Genomic DNA, 23838 nt, shown 5'->3' with positions numbered 1-23838 from the left:
CTATTCTCATAGAAACATAATTTGTAAAACTTTGCTTTTTCTATCAGAACTATGAAAGATATTGGTAAAAAGCAAAATTCCCACAAATTACTGTTAATAGATGGAATTACATACATTTCAGTTCTGACCAAGTTTTGTTTGCTTGTATTATATATCTCTTTTATCACAACATTTTGTTATTTTGGAGTCTTTTGATTGGTTCAGTATGATATCATTATTATTATTATTATTATTATTATTGTTATTATTATTATTTTTATTATTATTATTATTATTATTTTTATTATTATTATTATATAATTGTTGTTGTTGCTATCCCCAGACGCTGGTGGATGATGCTGAAGCCTGTCGCAGAAAGATGACCAATGCTACGGCCCTTATTGAGGGTCTTGGAGGAGAAAAGATCAGATGGACAGCAGCTAGTAAGGGATTTGAATCTCAGATCAATCGACTTGTTGGAGATGTTTTAATCTGCACAGGTTTCCTCTCATATTGTGGACCCTTCAACAATGAATTCCGAAACATTCTGCTGAAAAACTGGAAGAAAGAGATGAGTCAGGCCAAGATTCCGTTTAGTGATGTAAGCAAATATCTTTTTATTTATGAAATATTAAATTTAATGTTGACCTTAAAAATGTCTGAAAAATGAATGAATACTTAAAATTAGAGGGTTGTTATAAACAGGCTTAAATATTTTGGGGATATTCGGTGCAAACTCCCCTAAGCAGCCACATTTGGAATAGAAAATGAAATAGATACTAGAAAAGAGTAAAATAAATGCAGAAAATTGCAGAAGAGAAAGTCGGATAAGATGGACAATTGTTGAAGGGAGGTTGGAGTGTTATGTTGTTTATGTTATTCCAACCAGTGAAAGAAAAACATGAAGTGAAGTGGTGGATACTGTTTGGAGTAAGGGTATTTATTATGTCAAATAAGGTTGCTATAAAGAACATTTGTCAAGCAAAGGTAAATTGGCAAGAAGTGTACACAGATTTTATCTGGCAAGATATCAGAAATCGAAATTGAAATTGTAAGTGTCTGAATAATTCTTATTATTTGTTTGGCTTTGAATGCTGAAGAAGACTGTACTACAATCTCTAAACAGAACTTAATCTTTCTTACAGGCCTTATTCTTTGGATTGGGAAACTGCAGATAACATTAAAAATATATCTCCTAAAAGTCCTTACAGATTGTTTTAATACCACAATATGTTTTACTGAAATTTATTCCCTTCAGCATAAATTAGAAGTACAGCAAGTACTTCCACCACTGCTACTTCTTTCACTACTGTGACTGCTACTGCTACTGCTACTACTACAGTTCTTTTTATGCAGGACCTGAATATAGTTGGCATGCTGGTAGATAATGCCACGATCAGCGAATGGAACTTGCAAGGCCTACCCAATGATGAGCTGTCCATTCAAAATGGTCTGATTGTCACCAAGGCTTCACGTTACCCACTACTGATTGATCCACAGGGTCAGGGCAAGATTTGGATCAAAAGTAGAGAGAGCAGCAATGAGTTTCAGGTAACATTTAATTGTTTTACCTTGTATAAACTTGGTTCTAATACATGATGTACTACATAGTGTTCATGGTTGAAATACCTTACACATCATACATGATTGCTTGAATGTTGAGGATCAGTGAACCAGAAGACCCAGAGGAAATAACCAGTGTTGGATGGGTTACAAATTATATTGCCACGCACTTAAATCAGGGAGGAAACTAAAGATAACACTTGTGTTAAGGAAGCACATTACCCTTGCATTATGAAGGCCACCAGAATCCATTGGTTAATAGAGATTTCAGTTCTTGGGGTAGGTTAAAATTATTTATTCATCTCGATTGTCTACACACATACACAAACACACACACACATGCTTTAATTGCTCTGTGAGACACTTTTTCTTAAATTTATAGTGTTGGCCTGAAAGTTTTTAAAATTTAATATAAAAACATTAATTTCAGGTATAATAAGTTGCAACAAAAAGCAAATATAGACATAATTATTACATGTGCTGATAGTATTTTTATTTTTCAGGCTGGATTCACAATTTTTTTTCAGCTTAGTATCATCCTTCACATGTTTTCTCTCAGTCTATTTATTTATAAAAATAATTGTTTTCTTTAGAAATCTATTTTAGAATGTTTCATCAAACAACAGCAATTTATGCCTCTATCCAGTTTAAAGTTAATCATAGTCCTTAAAGTCTTACATGTGAGTACAAACCACAAGAATATGGGCATGTGGGAAAGCTTGCCAGTAGCTTCTCGAGGGTCGGTGGTTCTTTCCGTGGTTTTCCCAGGTTCTTCCTCCACCATTAATACTGGCCGCCATGTATAGCCTATCATGTGCTGAAAAATGGCGTTAAACCCTACAACAACAACAACAACAACAAACCACAAGACAAAGAAATGAAGAAGCATGTATTTTGAGGGGCTGATGTAATGTCTATAGCACAGGCCCTGGAGCAATTGTTCAGTTACAAACTTTTGATAAGCCCAGGAGACATGTTTTCAAACCTTTTCTGTCTCGTACTTTGTGGCTGTAGAGTGCTCAAACAGTTCAATAACAATTGCAGGGGAGAATTGTTGAGCACCAATATCTGACATATTAAATTAGCAAATGGCCATTTCGGCTCATATCTTGATCATGCCAGGAAAATATAGGGATTTTAGGATCTGTATGTATGTGTGTGTGTGTGTGTGTGTGTGTGCATAACATCAAGTTATCATCGTTAATAGTATTGGGGGTGTTTTTATTATATATATATATTGTCATTAATAGCAGTTGTAGTATATTGTGGTACATTCCTTTCAGCAGTATTTTCTGCCACTCTGATGTTTTGAAACTTAGTTATTAATTGACAAGAAGCTGTATCACATAACATTTAATTGACTGGCATTTCCAGTCAAGTAAAATGTTAAAGTTTTATTTCATCAAATTACAGTTGCATGGAATTTCTCAGAATTGTTCCTCAGCTTCAGATTTTACATCATCTTAGTTATAATACTTTTAACAATATTGCTCTTTTAGACCGTAATGTTTGTAGAAATAATGAAAAATAATTATTGTTTAAATTATACACCTGGTAATCTTTTAATTCTTTATAAAAGAATTAAGTAGTTCCTCAGGTGCGTGTCTGTGTCTGTGTTTGTGTGTGTGTATTCATGTTTGTGTTACTGGGTGAATTAGGGTCATAAAGAATCATCTTATTAGGGTGGAGTTTTCATTTTAAGAAATTAAGATCAGGTACATGTATACTTGTATATATAACTTGATTAAGGACCAGCCTTTACATCTTCTGACAGATACCTTGAATATTTTTAGAATAAAATGTCCAACCCCAAAATAGCTTTAAAAGAATAATGCTGTTTGTAGATAAAAAGCATAATGTCTGTTAATCGTCTTAGTTGAAGAAAAACATTTGCCTGAGATTCATTTTTTGCTCTACTGGCTATGGACCTGATGACAAAAAAATTGTGATATATTTATAGCATTTTAATTGTTTTTCAGCATTATTTTAGTCAACTGACATGAAAATATGCAGAAAAAAAGTTTAAAGTAAGAATATTGAACTTCTTAAATTGTGAACTGTCTACATTTCCTACTTTCTATTTTTGCCAACTTTGCCTGATTTGGCTGGATGGAAAAGTCATTTTACCCAACGCATGGACCATGAAGCTTCTTTTTTTTCTTTAAAGATGACGTCCCTGAATCACAAGTACTTCAGGGCTCACCTGGAGGATGCACTTTCACTGGGACGTCCACTGTTGATTGAGGATGTGGGAGAGGAGCTTGACCCAGCACTGGACAATGTCTTGGAGAAAAACTTCATCAAGTCTGGATCCACATTCAAAGTAAATCATTGCTTATGAATTGACTAATAATTCCTGTGCTTTTTCTTATATAAGTAAATGTCCTCATGCTTTTGTAGAAATTTAAGGACTCTGTATGTATATGTGTATGATGTTGCAAAAGTGCAGAATGTACCATGCTGTCCATGGGCAGGGCTGTTTACATGCCTAGGCATGATACAACTTTCAGTGTTGTTTTGCCATAAAACACCAACAAAAAATAAAAGACAAACCCTAAACATAACTATGTAGAACATGCATCAAACTGAAAGTGGGTGATAGTAAACCCAGATGCTGTCACTAATTTTGATTTCATTTAAGCGACACAGACTTCAAACTGCTTGTGCCAACTGGGATAGCAAGCACTGTTTACAGTGGGGTGTATGTTATGTGTTGGTGAAGAATGAGTGCTTTCAAATGATGGAATATTTAACTTTTTACACATGTATATTTTTACATATCTAAGGGTCCAAGCTTACTTACTTATAGTTGAATATCTCCTCATGTAAGGGTTATGACAGTAAAATATGGGTAAAAGTACTCTTCACTAGTTGCCCATAAAAGTGCCCTGTCACTAGTTGCCCATACAAAGTACCCTGTCACTAATTGCCCATAAAAAGTACCTGTTCACAAGTTGCCCACAGAAAATACCTGTCACTAGTTGCCTATAAAAAGTACCCTGTCACTAGTTGCCCATGAAAGTACCCTGTCACTAATTGCCCATAAAAAGTACCTGGTCACAAGTTGCCCACAAAAAATACCTGTCACTAGTTGCCTATAAAAAGCACCCTGTCACTAGTTGCCCATAAAAAATACATGGTCACTAGTTGCCCATACAATGTAGTAGCTGATTAAAGAGTTTTTAGAAGTTCATTAAATTTGCACAGGTTGAAGATAGTAGATTCCTTATTAACTTGCAAAGAAAAGGGTATGTTGGTGATTAAATTTTGTCAGTATGACACAGTTCTTGTTTTCAGATTGGTATTTGGCAACTGAACATTAGCATGGGTGATTTATAAATGGTTGTAAATGGATGATGATTTGCAAAGGTACTGTGTAGGTTGTGTTCACTTTATCATTTTCTTTCACAAGACAGTTATTGCAGTTATTAAAATTGTATAATAATTTCTACTCTTTCATCATTTGATAACCATAGAATGATTGACAAATGACAGATTCTCTTACATCTTGTCCGGTGGCCTAGTGGTTTGAGCATTCGCCTCGGATGCAGGAGGTCATGGGTTCAATCCCCGGCCGAGTCATACCAAAGACTTACAAAAATGGTACTAACAACTACCGCGCTTGGTGCTCAGCATAGAGCATAGAGAGGTTAGTGATAGCACTGGTCGGCCTGGTGTCAGGATAATGTGACTGGGTGGGACATCATGCTTCATGTTTGAGGCATGATGCCTCAGTGTCTGACATCACTATAAACTGTCACACTGCAGACATCGTAGCGATATGAATGAAAAATTGTTAAAGCTATGTTAAAATTCCAAATCACACACACACACACAGACTATCAGTGTAGATTTTGTTGCCAGAGAAGTGCAACTGACCATCTAGTCGGACCTGAAACCATTGTTATAATAGCTATCATACATTCAAATTTTTTTCTTGCACATCAGTATTCCATTTAACCATTTACCTCATAAAGTGTATGGCTTTTTAGCCCTTCAATACATATGTAGCAAAGTTACCCAGTATAGTGCACTATAAATAGAACACCTGTTACCTGTTCGACTCCATACACATACGCTTGCCTGTTGTCTTTTAAGCAGTGCAGTGTATATTACGTTTAACAGCAATTTTAATCATTTTAAATTTTTGGTACACATCTATTATGTATGGAAAAATTTGAGAGTAAAGTCCAGTCATTAAAGCTGTGTAATTATTTTTCACAGAAGATTTTTTTATGTGCTTTAAAATCTTTGAGATCTCATTCACCCTCAAGTCAGTGAAGCCGTGTGACTGACTGTAGCTGCCATTTTTCATACTCAAAATTTACAAGTTTTTTTGTCTGTGTCTACATCGCGAAGTCATCTGAATTTGATAATTTGTAAAAACTAATTGCTGCCTACATCAATATCAGAGACTTTACCTAAGTTATTGATGCTTTTATAGTTGTGATTCTAATCGTGAAAACTCCATAAGTACTGAACGAAATCCGCGACCTCCATTTTGGAGAGTGGAGAATACAACCCAGTTACTTTAAAAGCAGATTTCGACCAGAGCATAAACAGCAACCACGTGACCTGACGTAACGGTTATTCACATCAATGAATGTAGTATCTAATAGGGGGTTTTCCTCAAAGGTGGCACTACGAAACCCTGCTTAAATGGCTGATGTTTCCAGCAGGCATCCAAAGGCGCATGTATGTGAATCAGGTAGAGGCATCCAAAGAGCTTGTATGCAAATGGAGTAGAGGCATCCAAAGGCACTTGCATGTGGTAAAGGGTTAAAAAAAATGTAAACCTTGAAGATATTGTCGACATGTATAGCTGTGATATCATGTAAATGGCATGATAAAGATACTTAATAAGAATAAGAATGTTAGGGCAAAATCGAATATCCCAGTGCCTACAGTGGCCCCTCTAATTTCAGATTGGATCCCTCCTGTATTGTTAGTGAAATACCCGTGGTGCTTGTGGGGGAAAAAAATCTAACTTCAATTGTGCTGACAAAATGTAGAATTGTATTGAAAGTTGTTGAAAGGTTTATTAAGTATTAATATTTATCCCTCTGTAGACCTCTTACCCTGATGAAGATGGTTTTATTTTCTGTACTTCTGTTGAAGGCTGTAAATCTTGTTTACAAAGCGAAACATGTGACCATTGAATAGGCAACATTGCCTGGGTTACCTATAATTAGTGCCCACTTGGCTTTAACATACATGTTATTCTATTGTCAGTAGGACAGACATATATTTTTTAAGGCCATCTACTTTCAGTACCATTTTTAGTTGAAATCTACTGCTTTTGAAAATCAACACATTAAAAAAAATGAAAAAAGAAGGAAAAGCAACGGTATTTGTATGCATTCTATCCACACATTACTGATTTAACCAGAACCAGTCTACTGGGGACTTAAATAATTTCAGCAGTTATTGCAATTGGTATAGTGATTAAGGCTAGCATGTGTACACAACAAGCAATTGTGATTACAATATTTTTGGAATCTGGAGAGTTTAGCCAGACATGGGCTGTTTTTCTGAGATATAATAAAGAGATGAAAGATGGTCCATGATGCTTTTGAGTCTTTGATAAAAAATTAGCTGCCCTTTGTTGGAGGGGATATAGAAAGGATTTTTGTATTTTTAACTTTTCATATTTAAGGTATAACAATTGCTAACGTTGTGTGAGATAATAGAATAAAAAAATGTATAGAGTCCCCTTGGGCACATGGAATTTGAGTAAGGGCCTGTTTTGTTTTAAAGCCCGTAGCCCTGGGCCCGTGTCAGTAAAACATTTCTTTGAGCAATTTGAGGTAAATAATGTAAAGAGTGGTGCATATGGTCTTAATGTAGTAGGATACATTTATCCAGCCCACCAAGGAGATGTAATGAGATATTCCTGTCCAGTATTTGAGATAATAAATGACAAGGGGGAAAACTTGTGTCCTGCTACTTTTCTGAAGATGTCTAGGGTATAAATTATAACCTAAAAACTTTGTGTATACTTTGCCTAAAAGTTGGGTCAACTGCATATGCCCATTTTTGCCATTGGATAATATTCTGGCAGATCTGAAGTTATGCAGATTATTAGGAGCAATCAGTAGAATAAACAACTTTGACCCTGATCTGCCAGGACATTATGCAATGACAGATCAGGGTCTGTGTTGCTTGCCGCTGGACCTTACTTCTATGCCTGAACATAGAGTATAACTGAATAAAATATGTGTAAAGTACAGTTCATTTGTACTGGTCATTTTACACTTGTGTTCAAGTAGGAAATTCTTCAGGGTAGGTCAAAGCCTTTTGATTTATTAATAATTTCAGAATTTTACATCATAATTCTTAATATACTTTTTTGGAAAATGGCTAATGCAAAGTCTCCCTCCCTTGAAAGATTCCTTTGCTGAAAAATTTAAAGTATTTTTTAGATTAAATTTGCTGTTAAAGTTTCTATTTTCTTTAAAAATGAAATGCAGGCTCAACAAATAGTTTTTTGTACATTATACTTTGCATATATTTGCACCCCACCCCATCAACCCACAAAATTCCCACTGAAATAAATGCAATAAAAAGTGTTAATGTTTACAAAAGTAACATTTTTCTAATGATTTGTTTTTACTTTGTTCTAATTAAAACTTCTATAATTTTACCAGGTAAAAGTAGGAGACAAGGAAGTGGATGTGATGAAAGGATTTGTGCTGTACATTACTACAAAGCTGGGTAATCCCACATACACTCCAGAGATCTCAGCTCGAACTTCAATCGTTGATTTCACTGTTACAATGAAGGGTCTGGAAGATCAGTTGCTTGGAGTTGTAATCCTCACAGAGAAACAGGTAGCCTGTTTGAGCTAATTGTTTGTACATTTTTAACTGTTTTAGACAATTAAAGTTACTGCTTCTTATTTGGCTTGGAGTTGTGTCCTTGCAAATCAGCTTACATTTTTCTCAATTCCAGCCATCATTGTTGAATTAACAACATTTCTTGTCCACACCATGCCTTGCTTTTCATTTGCCAACAGGTTGAGCATGGCCACATTCTTGATAGCCTTTTTTGCCTGTATTTTCATCTTCTAAAGTCTCAAAAGCATTAATATAATGTGTAATACCAGAACAAATGTAATATTTCTCAAGCAGGACTTTGAAGATCAGATTCTGATACATTCACCCATTTAAGGAGAATAAATTATTCATGATGCAAAAAAATTGTCACGTGTACATCCATAATATGTTAATGTCACATTTACACATCATAATATATTAATGCCACATATACACCAAATAATACAATGATGTCACATGTACACCTTGTGATATATGTCACATTATACACTCCATAATATATTGATGTCACATGTACACCTTGTGATATATGATGTCACATTATACACCCATAATATATTGATGTCACATATACACCCCATCATATATTGATGCCACATAAACACCTCATAATATATTGATGTCACATATAAATAAATAATATATTGATGTCACTTGTGCATCACATGTTATATTGATGTCACATACACATCCTATAATATGTTGAAAAGGTCTTGACATTTGGATGCTTAATTGGCAAGGTCTTGATGTGTTGTAAGAATTTTTAAATATCCTTTTCAAACATGATCACATACTGTGAAATTTCTTTCTGTTGGTTTTTAATACCATTTTGTTTGAGAAATCTGCATATTCAATTTTCTGCACAAGTTATGAATTGAAGACAATGTTGTTAACAGTGTGGCATACTTTTTTATTTTTATAAGGATGATTTGTCGGAGAGTTGCAAAAATAATTATGCTGAGAAATTTCATTTCATATCACATTTGATACACCTTGTTGTAATTCCTTACAGGAACTTGAGCAAGAGCGAACCAACCTGCTGAAAGAAGTTTCTGCCAACAAGCGTAAAATGCAAGAACTTGAGGACAACCTATTGTATCGACTAACCTCCACGCAGGGCTCATTAGTTGAGGATGAGTCACTGATTGAGGTGCTTAGGATTACCAAAGCAACTGCAGAGGAGGTTAGCGAGAAGCTGAAGATTGCTGCAGAAACAGAGATTAAAATCAACACAGCTCGTGAAGAGTTCAGACCTGGTAATCATTTGTCAGGAAGTCATACATACCTGTGTTAAGTAAGATAAGGAGTATAAGAGTTAATATAGGTTTATTTCTGTGAATTATAAAATACATAGTTTCATTTTTTTTTCAAACATATTCAGTCTGATTCTATGGATTATGTAAATTACACAGATGACTTGCTTACAACTCAGAGCAACATTTAGGCTGTCCTTGCTATTGCAATGCCTCAAAGAAAATTTTTTTGGCGAGTCCAGTAGATTTTAGCAGGAAATTAATATCCTTTCCAGTAAAAACAAAAATGTCCTTTTTTAAAAATGTTGTAATTGAAAAATTCTTTGACTGTAACTCACATTGATACTTGTACTTTTCAGTGGCTACCCGTGGTAGTATTTTGTATTTCATCATTGTGGAGATGAGCATAGTGAATGTGATGTACCAAACCTCTCTCCGTCAGTTCCTGGACATCTTTGATATTTCCATGGCTAGGTCTGCAAAGTCTCCAATCACATCAAAACGTATTAACAACATCATTGAATACCTGACCTATGAGGTGTTTGCATACACTGCAAGAGGTGTATATGAAAAAGACAAGTTCCTCTTCACCATTTTGATGACTCTAAAGATTGAGATGAATTCAGGCAGAATCAAGAGTGAAGAATTCCAAGTCTTCATCAAAGGTTTAAACATTGTTTCTTTAATCTCAAGTACTTTTTATATGAACAAGTTTCTTGGGAATTATTAATATCTGTACACATGTATTTTTTAACATGAAATTCTTTTTGTTATATTTGGATTTGCTGACATTAAGAAATTATTTAGCCATTTGGTTTAAATGGTGTGAACATTACAGGTGAATTGTGGTATCTAAACATAAAGAATTTCACATTATATCTCATGCATCCATGAAATTATTTTGTCCCATGGTCAATTACAGGTGGCGCTGCCTTGGATCTGAATGCAGTGGAGCCAAAACCCAAGAAATGGATCTTAGATATGACATGGCTGAACCTGGTGGAGCTTAGCAGCAAGTTGCCACAGTTCTCCCAGATTGCAGCACAGGTTGCCAGAAATGACAAGGTAATGATTATAAATCACAGCATTTTACCCATTTGAGTTTTGTTTTAAAATAAATGTTTAAAATAATCGTCCCTTCTTCTTTAGCAATGTTTTTAATTGATACAGGTAATGCAAATTAGTATGTGTTCTTAAAACACATTCCACATGTCTATGAAATTCTGTGAATTTGAAAAATATATTGTAATAGCAGTAATAAATTACCTCCAACTACAGCATCACTTATCATTTCCAAGGGAAACAAATTAAATCCTCCAGTTAGTATATAATTTTCTAGAACACTAGAACGGAAGAAAAAACTTCCCATTCTGGCCCCTACATCTTGGGCCCACACAGAATACTCTTCCACTCTTCTATGGATGTATGTATGCAGTGCAGTTGTTCAATTCAGTCAGTGCAAAAATGCATTCCTTTCAAGCTTTAAAACATCTTTTTGCATTTCAGTTTCATTTTTTTTGTACATGTGAGTGTTAATCCTTGTTCCTTGCGTTAATTAAGTGTTACTTTGACTCTCAGTGTGGTTTGTAGGTGCTTTTTGCACCAGATTAATGAAGCTGAGTTTGATTGATTCATGTTTATTTTCTTTGTTCTGGTGATAGGGTAGGTATCACCTGCCCTTTGTTTGTTCTTGATTTTGTTTGTTTGCATAAATATTCTCTCTCAGAATATGATCCTTAAACAAGATGTGGAGGCATTAAAAGGTCCCTTGGGACTCACACTACATGCCTGGCATGCATTGAGAGTGCACATAGCAGGTCCCCTGGGACTCTCACACCACTTGCCTGTCATGCATTGGGTATGCACATATCAAGTCTCTGGAACTCTCGCACCATTTGCCTGGCATGCATTGAGTATGCACATAGCAAGTTCTCTGGGACTCTCACACCACTTGCCTGGCATGCATTGCATATGCACATAGCAAGTCCCTTGGGACTCTCACACCACATGCCTGGCTTGCATTGAGTGTGCACATAGCAAGTCCTCTAGGACTCTAACACCACTTGCCTGGCATGCATTGAATATGCACATAGCAGACAGGTGTCTGTTGTGTTGTCTTTTCAGTGACAAATATGGGACCTAGCAGAAAGTTGCCACACTAATAAGATGTAAAAGGCAAAAAGAAAGATCCTTCTTCCTCCTCAGCTTTTTTTAGGACAATTATCCCTGGGGGAATAGTAATTCAAATAATAACAATACTGGAAATATTGCAAATAATAACAACAGCAATGCAGATAATGCAAATAATAATAACAATTTATATCAGTCTTCCATGTTTGGGAAATGTTACAAGGCCCAAGGATCCCTGATACTTGCACTGCTGCCATCAGGTTAATGCCAGTGATGGATTGATCCTGGCCAGTGTCATATTCTCTGCAGAGCTGCTCCACCAGTGAGGGAATGTTTGTAGATTTCTAACGTCTGGCTGGTCTGTGGCACTTCATATACTTAGATGCTTTTCTGAGGCCTCTTCCCCTTCATGGTGTCTCAGGATTTGAGCAACCCTGAAAAGAAGGAGGCCGGCCCTGGGTCTTGCTTCCAATCCTGCCACATATGCTTCTTTCCAGTGTTCCCATGGGAGTTTGAACATCACTGTTTTCAGGGGTTTGGTGAAGCATTAAAGATGATATGTGGTCATTACTTTAAATGAGAGCTGTCAGTTTTGGTTCTGGGAATACTTTCTTCTTTCACAAACCCCCCATCTTACAGCACCAGTCCATACTGGTGTAGTTTAAGTAGGTGGTATACACATTTTGCAGAATGACACAGTAGATAGAGTATTTGACTTAGAATATTTGACTATCAGGTTCCAGCTGTTTATTCTCAGATTGTTTTGTAGGTTGAAACTCATAATTGGCCTTCTTATCTTAAACAATTTTCTTGGGGAAGAATGCCCTCAGATTGGGTGGTCTCCATCAATCTTCAGAATGCAAATCCTCACAAGCCATATTCTCTCCACAGAGAAAACACCTCTGGTTTTGCCAGGGCCAGGAGGTATTCCAGTTTTCCATTAGTATTTTAGAAGGAGGAATCTATATCTGCAGCTCCTGGAGACCATTGTTAATGCATCAAGACATGCGTTGTTGATGTCTATAGAACATCTCTGCAGAGATGCTCCACCTCTGCCGGGATATTAGCTGTTTTGAGCTCTTCTGTTAGGACTTATTTACACTCTCAGAACTTTTACTAGGGTGATGGGGGTAGTTTACCCCACTAGTAATCCCTAGAGATTACTATCCAATATTTCAATGACTGGTGGGCACACAATGTCCTGAGAGATTCCCTTCTGAGGAACTTGTCCCTTTGATAGCAGACTAAGTACTTCTAGTGAATTTTTACTTGTGCCCTCTCCAGTTTCTCCATCAGCTTGAATCACCCTGAGATCTGATTTTCACAACCACTTGAGTTAGTGGTGAAAATCAGGACCAGTTTCTCTCTATAATTCCAATTCACACCCCAGCTCTTCGCTGCTTTCTGTATACCAATAGGCAAGGTATTAGTTCTTAGGGATCTTGGTCCTCATATGAACAATTTGGAAACATAGATACTGTTTCAAACCCTGAAGGGGTGGGTCAACCTTGTAAGGAATTGCTACAGGATCACCTCAGACAATATCAGTGGTAGCATACCTCAGGTAGCAAGGAGGTACTTGTGCTGCTTCTCTTTGTGTGGACGTTTGGAACCATCAGAGCATACTGCATTACAAGTTCACCATTTTAAGGGCAAGAGGAATATCTTGGTAAACAGTCTGTTTAGAAGGGGCCATGCATTCCATGATGGCAAGGTCACTGCACCAGTAGGTAGCAGAGTGTTTTCCAACCATTGGGAAGACCCTTGGTGAAATTACTTGCAACAAGACTGAACAACAAGCACCCCTTTTATTTCTGCCCAGTTCCATGTCAGAGGGCCTGGGAAGTGGAATCCGTCTATTTAATGCAGGATCATCTCTCTCAGTGTGTACATTCCCACCTTTCAGAATGATTCAGCAGGTGCTCCACAAAGTCAGGACCTCCACTGCTCAGTGCATCCTGATAGCATCACTGCGACCCTAGTGGTCATAGTTGAGTGATCTGCTTAACATTTTTTGGAAGAGGAGCTCATATGATTATCACAGAGAAGGGACATACTGTTGCAACACAGTGGGCACTTCTCCACAGCAGCCTACAAATTCTCCACCTTGGCATTTGACTTAATTGCAATCTGAATCATCTAGGTCAGGTCAAGAGATGGTCTTCCACTTCCATGATTTATGATAAAAAGAGGATAATCTTTTGTGGTTGGTGAAGTAGGAAACACATTGATCCTAGCTGTCTCCCTTTGAGTGCAGTGGCAGATTTTCTTCTCTTCCTTTCTGAGGAGGGGGAGTATTCAGTGTCTGCTAAAGACCAGCCATGTCTTACATATTTAAGTTATCTATTGGTCCCATCATCATGTTAGACCCACATCTTTATGATCGTATCAGGTGTTCATTGATGGCCCGTATCCTGCTGACTAATGCCTTGATGGAATCTCATGCATTTTGTGGGCAGAGTCAAAAAACTTTTGAACTGTTGAGTGAGGCTCCCCTATACAACTTTACACTTAAAACCGTTTGTCTTAGCTTTCCTTGGTGTCTGCAAGGAGATAGGGTGAGCAAAACATCATGTCATTAGAAAAGGTTGTTTGTAATTCAGTGGTAATTATGATTTGGTTTATCTTCTTTGCCTACCTCATATTGAGATCCCCAGTTTTAGTTTGGGGATGAACAAAACAGGCTTCTTTGCCCAATTAGGGCCTTAAGGTTCTGTTTTGTTGCTTCTAAAGAGCAAAGAAAGGGTCATTTTCAGCATCCAACATGTTAGGTGGATTCACCTCACTATTGAGAGAGCTTTATTAGTTCAACCCCTAGAGAGATGTTTCCTTTATGAGAATTAAGGCCCATGAAGTGAGGGCTGTTGCTATTTCTTGGGCCTATCTAAATCATTCTTCATGGGGAGATGTTATGAGAACCATTTTTCAATGGTCTCACACTACCTTCTCTGCCCTTTACCTTTATGACCATTCTGGTGGCTTAAGTTATTCGAGTGTCAACCTCAGAAGCAGGAGGTCACAGGTTCAAACCCTACCAGAGACTCATAAAAAGGGTACTAGAAGCTGCCTCGCTTGGCACTTCAGTTTTAAGAGGATAGTGTTGGGACTGGTCGGCTTGGTATCAGGATAATGTGACTGGGTTTGACATCATTCTACATGTCTGCAGCATGATGGCATGATGCCCCAGTGATAGACATCACTATAAACTGCCACACTGCAAACATCATAGCAATATAACTCAGATTGTTAAAGGTATGTTACAAATATAAAAAAACATGAAAACACATTTCCCTTTGATCTATGGCATTCCAGAGCAAAGATGTTTCTTCATTTTGGCATGTTAATATTGGCCCCAATTTGGCCCAATCCTCTACCAGCTTACATCAGTTGGATAAGTGTAATATTTTTATGTATTTTCCTGAGGCAAGCAGTCTTCCTTGAACTCAGCAATGCAATGGTAGCAATGCAATAGTAGCAGGTAATGTATTGATGCTATTAAAATATATGGGAGTGAGGTAAAACTAAATAGTTATGTAATAACTACCACTATTGCAAAGAGTCCCTCTCTCTCCAGTCTGATGTTCTAAGAGTACTCTAAGTCCAGGTAGAGAAGGAAAAGTCCACATAAAGGCCTGTGACATAAGTGTCATATTGGGACTTTATTCTTTCTGTTCTAGTAATTTAGAACATTCTATACCAACTGGAAGATACAATGTCTTTTAGCTTGGACATGAGGACTTGTGTCCCAGAAATGCTAAGCAATGCAGTAATGGCAGGTTAGTATTACTTAATTAAAATTAGTTTTGCTTTCGCACAAATTAAAATTTCTCTGAATAGAACACTCAGTTGTTACTTCAGGTTGTTTATAATTAAATGTTTTGTATATGGCAAGACTGAAATAGGGAAACAAGAAGGCTCTCAACTGTAGGTATTAATAGATGTCCTACATTTTAACTAATTTTGTAGCCCTCTAGTATGTATGTGGGATAGGTAGTATAAACTTGTAGGTGCATGGTCATAAGTAGTATCAAGCTGAGGGTTCTTGGCAATAGGAAACTAGCATAAGTTTGATTTTGTGGGTTTAATGACATTGTTTTAGCAAATGATAGGCTATACACAGTAGCCAGGACATTTGGTGGAGGAATAATTGTGGAAAACCCTGGAATGAACCACCAACTTACAGGAATGTATTGGCATGGTTTCTCACATACCCAAGTTAGATAAGCAGAGACTTGAACACATGCAGACAGAGGTGAGATATATGGTTTTTCTGAGGCAAGCACCTGAGACCACTTGGCCACCTGGGACATGTAAAGTAGCATAAGTAGTGTGAAAATGAGTGTTAATACATTTGATAGGAATCTTGGGACTAGGGGGCTGTTATTTCCCTGGATGACTCTTGGTTAAATTCATTCTGACTCAACATATCTGGTATACACTTTATTTGGGTGCTTATCGTTTCCAGCAAAATATGAAAAAAATATATGTTCTTCATTTATGGAACTTGCCTATCACTAGTAAGTTTATGTGAAAGTTTGAGTTTATGTCATGTAATATTCTTAACTGTATATAAACTAAACAGTGGCAGAGACCACTTCTGTTAGAGAGATCTTCTATTTTTACAAACCAGAAATGTTTTTTCCATGTTTTATTATTTAGATTCTAAAACAACCTGTATTGAAGAATCACATGTCCTAAGAGAGTTTTAAGTGGCCTGTTTGTGACAGATTCCATTGCACATGTATACAAATTATAAACCTGCTGTCTTTTTCTTGCCTTCTCAGGCCTGGAAGGCCTGGTTTGATGAGGATGTACCAGAAGACGCAGTAATGCCAGATGGCTATAGTACAACCCTTGATACATTCCGTAAACTGCTTCTGATTAGGTCCTGGTGTCCGGATCGCTGTATCCCAATGGCTAGAAAATATGTCGCTGAGGCCATGGGAACCAGGGTAAGAACTCTTGCTTATTTACTGCATGTTCAACTGCAAAAGCATAGAATTCAGGTGTACTGTCAGATAAAGTGTTGTCTAATCAAGGTCCAGCATAGGGCGTGAACTTCCAGTAAATCATCTAACATCACATCTAGGTTTATGCTTTTCACAGTCGCACACACATTGTATCATACATGTGATCCTTTCTAGTTGTAGGATAAATTCCTATGATCAGCATTGCCTTCCATCCCTCCCATTTGTTTTGAAAACTCCAGTGTCCAGTTTTTGAAGAAAAAAATTACAGTATGAACTCTCTTGGTCAGATGGTATACACAACCCATGTCCATATCAGTAATGCTGTTTGTTTATTATTATAATCTTCTGATTAGTCAGATGCTTGCAGTTTGTATGTAGCATAAGAGAATATTCATTCAAAGTGACTTAGTGGTCTAGCAATTCAGAAAAATGTCTTGTCCTATTTAATATGACTACCTGAGATCTTCACCACACCTCATTAGGCATTAGAGATGTCAAGGAGTTACTGAGAGGTCTTGCTGAATGAGACTCAGAATTGACAAGTGGAAGACACTTTCTCAAGAAGAATCTAAAATAAACACGGCAGTAGTAAATCATGTCTAGATGATAAATATTAAAGGATGAGTAACAAGAAACTACATTAATAGTAGGAAAGATGCTCAGCAATTCAGCTAATGACATTTCACTCATAAAATTATCAACACTGTTGGTTGTTGAAAGTCTTGCACCAGCTTAATTTAACTGCAAATAATGGATTTGAGATACAATGCATTTTCTATGAATATGGTCATTTTGGCATGTTTAAATACAATTAGAGATCAATTACACTCCAAAATCAAGATCGTGGTCTACCTCATCAGTGACATTTATTAGGTAAACAGCATGATTCATAGCTAATATTTCTCTGTGGTTCTTGATTAAATATTCAGAATTATTATTTGTAAATATGTGTATTTCAATTTGAGTTAAAGGTACAGTCTTGATTCTGACCTTAGAAAGTTCCATAAAGGAAATTTTCCATTAAGTTGGCAGTATTACCTCAGAATGGTAATTGTGACGTAGGTTAAGTTGAGAGGTATATAAAGTTATTTACCTAAGGTTTATTCATTCTTAGCATCTCAAGCAAGATCAATTTTATTGGTGTGTTTAGTTTTTAATGTGGGTGGAGCTATTTATTTAAATTATTTTTCACTGGAATTACAAAGTGCTCTTTAGTAATCTTTGGACTAAAACATCAATTTGGAATTATAGTGAATTTAGTCAAGGACATTTTGGATTATATTATTGTGATACAACAAAGACTTGGCACTTCTCCATGTTCCAAACCAGTGGCACATTAGCACATTTGAGACTACAGGCACATCAGCATATTCAGTATTGGAATTTATTTGGAATACCACTGGAATTCAATTTGAAATTCATACATTTAGACTTGTGATGGAATCTTTGAGATGTTTTTGGCTTTATTTCACGAGTTTTTTTTTAACTTTTCACTTTTTGATAGAACCTTTATGACTCTATGGGATTTATTTCACAAAGTTCTTTTTAAATTATCACTTTGTATTAAAAGGAAATAAATTATATGTTGTATATTAGATAAATTGCTGGTTTTGCTTTTTTCTGTCACTTAAGTTAAGACCATATAGTCATATTACTGTGCATTGACAGTTACATTGATTTTATTATGTTCCTAATTTATATATGGGGTTTGGTTGCATGCTATCTGATCATGTTTAAATATCAGTATGTTTAAAAAATTTGATTCATTCTATTTTTATCCTTTTTTTTAAAATAAATTATGTTTTAATGCCACATTCAATACAATATTGGCTACATTGTGCTATACATTTTCCAAGGATGCACTGAGACAGCTGACCCAGGCAGGCCTTGTCAGTTATAAAACTCACAACATTTGGATTACGAAAGTAACACTCTACCAACTTATTTTGTAAATATCTTGATTTGACCTTTTTTGGGTGGTCATGTTTGTTGATACAAGTATGATACTAGATACAGTTTTTCTTTGACCTCCTAATACTTAAATAACTGGATCAAAAATGGCATTAAAAATTATGTAATCTAAGTCTAGGTGTTTTGAAGTAAGTCATTAAATTTCTCCTATCGCACTCTCTGACCCTCTCATTTTATAACAGATCTGGCATGGATTTCATGTAAAAGAGTTTAGTCGTGACATAAGTTTGAGTCTACAGTGCAGCAATCTGATTGGATGAAATTTTAATATAACCTAAATAGAACTGATTACAAATCTTAAGGGTGGACTAAAGCTTTTGTGACATTCTGGTAGAATTGGACTTGGTTTTTCATTGTCTGATGCCCCTACCCACAGGAGATGTTTGCAGAATATTTACCTTAGTAAAATGCTAACTGCATCAGTATATGCAATTATTTCAGTTCTTCTTTATTTATCCACAGCAAGCAAATATCTGATTTTTAGCCTACCAGCATTAAATGCAGGAGAGCTATGCTATATCCGAATGTCATGATCATAAGCTGCGGCAGCATTGATCTTAACAATTGTGAACTGTTTGTTTTATCAATTGGTCTGCAGGCAAATTTTGCTGCCATCTGATTGCTTCATTTCTTGTTTTATTTAGTATGCAGAGGGTGTGATTCTGAATATGGAGACAATGCATGCAGAGTCCAACAAGAGGGTACCAATGATCTGTTTCCTGTCCATGGGATCTGATCCCACAGAAAACATCATGGTTCTAGCCAAGAAAATGAATATACGTAAGTTGTTCTCTATTTTCATTTGTTCTAAATCTTACGGTAATGTGATTACAGGGGTCCATGAAGTGGCATTGTGGTATCTTTGGAAATAGTTATATAACAGAATGGTCCTAACCAAAGAGGAAATGTCTTGATAAAATTGAGGGGTGGGGTGGGGTGGGGTGGGGTATTAGATCTCAGCTCAGTCTTATTCTACTGTCTTTGAGACAAACTTTCCTCTGTAAAATGGCTGTTTCAAGGAACATAATGACTACCAGTGTGTCAGATCATTTTAAAGAAAACCAGTTATTTCCTTTGTTAGTTATTCAAAGAAGTACAACTTCACCCAGTATCAAACACGATCAGAAAGCAAGAGCCATGACCAATAAATTTTACAAATAGGATATAGGCATGTGATGCTCATATTGTGAAAAGGTACTTCATTTATGTGCATAGCATCCATGGACACATAATAATTATTTGACTGTTAAGTACATGTAAACTTGACCAAGAATCTTGGAATGCTTATTACACTCTGTGAACATGGGTCAGTGTCAGAGTACTTTGACACCCATGTAATGTTTTTGTTGAAATATAACTAACCATAAAAATGATGTAGTTATATGATTGGACAGATACAGTGTGAAATATAGAAAATATTTTTTCACCCTTTATTTTCATTTTTGAAAAGTATGTCCTTATATTTTCACTTTTGATAATACAAGATTTCCAATCTTTCCATGTAATGTGCAAACCTGACAGCCTTGACTGTATTAGCCTTAAGAATTTTTAACTGAAGCAAGAAAAACAAGCACTTTGTGAGCTGAAATTTAGAAATGGAAACTGCATTACATTTTGGACATGGAAATCATTTTTTATTGAAGAAATATGACATGATGCCTTTCTTGTCTCAATGAAGTTATTTCCCCTTGCCACCTTTACAGTAATGATAAACCAGCTGTGATGCATTGCTGAATCAGACGTTCTTTGCTGTCAGATGGAGTAAAATAATTATAACAGGTCAAAAATAAAATGTACTCTCTTTAGTCCCAGATATTTATGTGATCATCAAATGAAAGTGATGATATATTTTGCAAGGGGCCTTGTTGTGTATTGAAATTAGTTCAGTCTTTTAAACTTTGATTCAAGAGGAAGTCTGGTATTTAATAAAAAGAAAATTTTCTTTTCAGGTGTAAATACAGGATAAAATAAATCTTGGGGTACAAAAAATGATATATTCTAACTCATGGCTTTATGCAGGTATTTATGCAGGAAATAGAAAATATGTTGATAACCTCAAAGCTAATAGAAAAAAAAATTGTTGTCATTGCTATTTAAATATCACATTATTAATAAACTGAGAGCTACGTGTTTCTCATACTTCTTTCAGTTATTGATTAGTGGTGCAGTCTGAGGACACCTGAAACAAAAATTGAGAAGCTAAGATGTGGCAATGTTATTTTAAATTTGTGTTAACACATTAACCCCTGGAGGTTTTTGTCGTTTTCATCTGAAATTCAAGTAGGAAACACATTTTGAAAGCTATTTCAGAATAAATCATAAAACACCAACTTACAGGTGATCGTCCAATAACATACTGCCTGGTTGTATTAGAGACATATTTGTTCACTGGCTATTTGGCTCGCGCCTGAGCAGAAGGATAAAAGTTGGATTTTTTTATTTTTTTATTTTTGTTGCTTAACGGACCCTTTATTTTTGTATTGAGACCACTGTTTATTCCAAGTGCCATCTTATCCTACTTTTTGCAAAGGTTCATCTGTCTGTTTGCAGTTCATACCGGTCTGCCTTAGATCTGAGACCAAAAAGTCTAAAATCCAGACACAAAATCTGATTCCAACCATGAGCGAATTTTGGGTAGAAAAAAATTGGGTCCAAAAAATGAGGTTTTTCCCGCTGTATTTTGTAGTGCAACTAGAAATTCCAGATTGTATCATTGTAGAGCTACATCTGTCTACCTTTCTATAATACCACCCACTTCAGTGTATCATACATGACCTTGACGCTACAGAGCTCAGCAGTAGGCTACTACCTCCTGCCACTTAAACTCATCACCAGGGGTTAATGGGTTAAGACAATGTGTTACATTGTTGTTTCTCAGCATATGATTGTTTTGTGGGGAAGGGGCTCTTGTTTTTTCAACAACTGTTTATATAACTTTGAATATTAAATTGTCTTTTGGGCAATTAAAGGCTTATTTGCATCTAAGAATAAAATCATTTCTCCAAAACATATCTTATTGTAGGACTTGTTTGATACTTTTTGATGTTTTTGTTATAGAGTGTGGCGCTATTTCCATGGGTCAAGGTCAAGATGTCCATGCTAGACGTCTTCTTGCAGCATCCATGTCAGAGGGAAAATGGTTGCTCCTGCAGAACTGTCACCTGGGTTTGGATTTCATGGATGAGCTGCTAGAAACGGTTAGATCTGAAAACACGCTGTGACACAATAACTAATAAGATGAGAACATCAAACATTGCATCCACCTAGACCAGCAGATTGCCATTAGAACTATGTTCTGTATTGTAACTTTATCATCACCTGCATCAATTATCATAAATACTTTCATATTCATACATTTTTAGCTCCTGATCTTTCATCTTACACAAATAAAGATTGGTCAGGGAACACAAAATATTACATTGTAGAAACTTTATTCTTTATTCTTCTAAAAAAAAAAGAAAACTAGCATTATTTACTTATGATTGATTGAAGAGTTAATATTGACTGAAACATGTATAACTTCATATCTGATATAAACTAAAAATACTTGCCCCAATGACTGTACCCTTTCTGCTTTTTAGCATAGCATGACAGACATGACAACTAGGAAAGATGAGATTTTGTTGTAAATTTGAAAATAGTCCAGGTTGTCACTAGCGGCCATGCATGGAAGAAAGGCAAAACTAGCGGTTGCACACAGGTGACCGCTGTACATTTTCACCTTTTAAAATTGAATTTTGAACAAATACAATGCAATGGTTATCATTATTATTATTATTATTATCAAAATTGTTTTCTTGCACTGTACAACAAAGTCATAACTACGGGTGTAAGTTGTTCTCTCCTAAATTTATATTCAACACAAGATTACTGTATCAAACTCAATTTAATCCATCCTATACTCCTATACATGAAATCGTTACTGACTTAAAAGTATACACTGATCTTAGTTTGTTCATACTATAAAAACCATATCTGGCTTAGTCAGTTACTTAACACACCAAAATCAAAAGTGATTCAGCTTATTTGAGAAGCCTGTGATGAAAAGAAAATCAAAAGAAACCCTATATTGCTATTCATAGTCTCCCATGAACTGAAATTTTGCCTGCCTTTTTAGTGTAATGTTGAATTTTTTTAATTCAAATGTACAAAATATTGTCAGGTTTTATGGCTTTGAAATTTGTGCATCTTACATTTTTTTGGTGTTGAATGACCCATTAACTCATTCAGCCCCAGCACTGTTATCAGTATCTCTGCTGCTATGCCCCAGAAACACTAAGCTGTGTCTAACTGATTGTGCCCCAGAGTTTCTACCTGTTTTAACAATTTTGAAAACATCGTGCACATGCATTCACTCTTACTTTATTTCTCTTCTTATATTCAATTAAAATCCACAAAATTTTCACCATTTATTCCAAATGAATTTGCCTTCACAGTGATGTAATTTTTTTTCCTAATTGTTCAACTCTTTCACAACTTATTTATACACTATTTACAAAATTATGTGTAATGTTTATCCACAAGAACTCGATCATCATCACTGTCAGCATCATCATCTTCTGACGATTCAGTCTCATACTGTAGTGATTGGAATTAAGTACCTTGGCTATAGACATAATGTAGTGATTGGAATTAAGTACCTTGGCTATAGACATACTGTAGTGATTGGAATCAAGTACCTTGACTATAGATATACTGTAGTGATTTAAGTACCTTGGCTATAGACATGCTGCAATGACTGGAATGAAGTACCTTGGCTATAGACACACTACAGTGGCTGGAATTTAAGTACCTTGGCTATAGACATACTGTAGTGATTGGAATTAAGTACCTTGGCTATAGACATACTGTAGTGATTGGAATTAAGTACCTTGGCTATAGACATATTACCTTGGCTATAGACATGCTACAATGACTGGAATGAAGTACCTTGGCTATAGACATACTACAGTGACTGGAATTAAGTAGCTTGGCTATAGACATACTGTAGTGATTGGAATTAAGTACCTTGGCTATAGACATATTGTAGTGATTGGAGTTAAGTACCTTGGCTATAGACATACTGTAGTGATTGAAGTTAAATACCTTGGCTATAGACATACTACAGTGACTGGAATTAAATACCTTGGTTATAGA

General features: G+C 35.9%; 1 protein-coding gene across 1 annotated transcript in view; it reads left to right on the top strand.

The window, feature by feature from the left end:
* The window catches only part of LOC149793583 (dynein axonemal heavy chain 5-like), a 229214-nt gene that overhangs the window by 185862 nt on the left and 19514 nt on the right, over positions 1–23838 (top strand). Inside the window, exons 65-74 of the mRNA XM_089967542.1 lie at positions 323–580; positions 1336–1530; positions 3710–3865; positions 8190–8372; positions 9391–9634; positions 9991–10296; positions 10554–10696; positions 16546–16713; positions 19347–19482; positions 21760–21899. Of these exons, the coding sequence (XP_089823668.1) occupies positions 323–580; positions 1336–1530; positions 3710–3865; positions 8190–8372; positions 9391–9634; positions 9991–10296; positions 10554–10696; positions 16546–16713; positions 19347–19482; positions 21760–21899 (1929 nt within the window). The remainder of the gene's footprint in view (positions 1–322; positions 581–1335; positions 1531–3709; positions 3866–8189; positions 8373–9390; positions 9635–9990; positions 10297–10553; positions 10697–16545; positions 16714–19346; positions 19483–21759; positions 21900–23838) is intronic.

Source organism: Sinohyriopsis cumingii, chromosome 8, assembly GCF_028554795.1.
Source record: "Sinohyriopsis cumingii isolate HCF-2022 chromosome 8, ASM2855479v2, whole genome shotgun sequence".
Classification (NCBI taxonomy): Eukaryota; Metazoa; Mollusca; class Bivalvia; order Unionida; family Unionidae; genus Sinohyriopsis; species Sinohyriopsis cumingii.
This window is presented reverse-complemented; position numbering and strand designations above follow the sequence as displayed.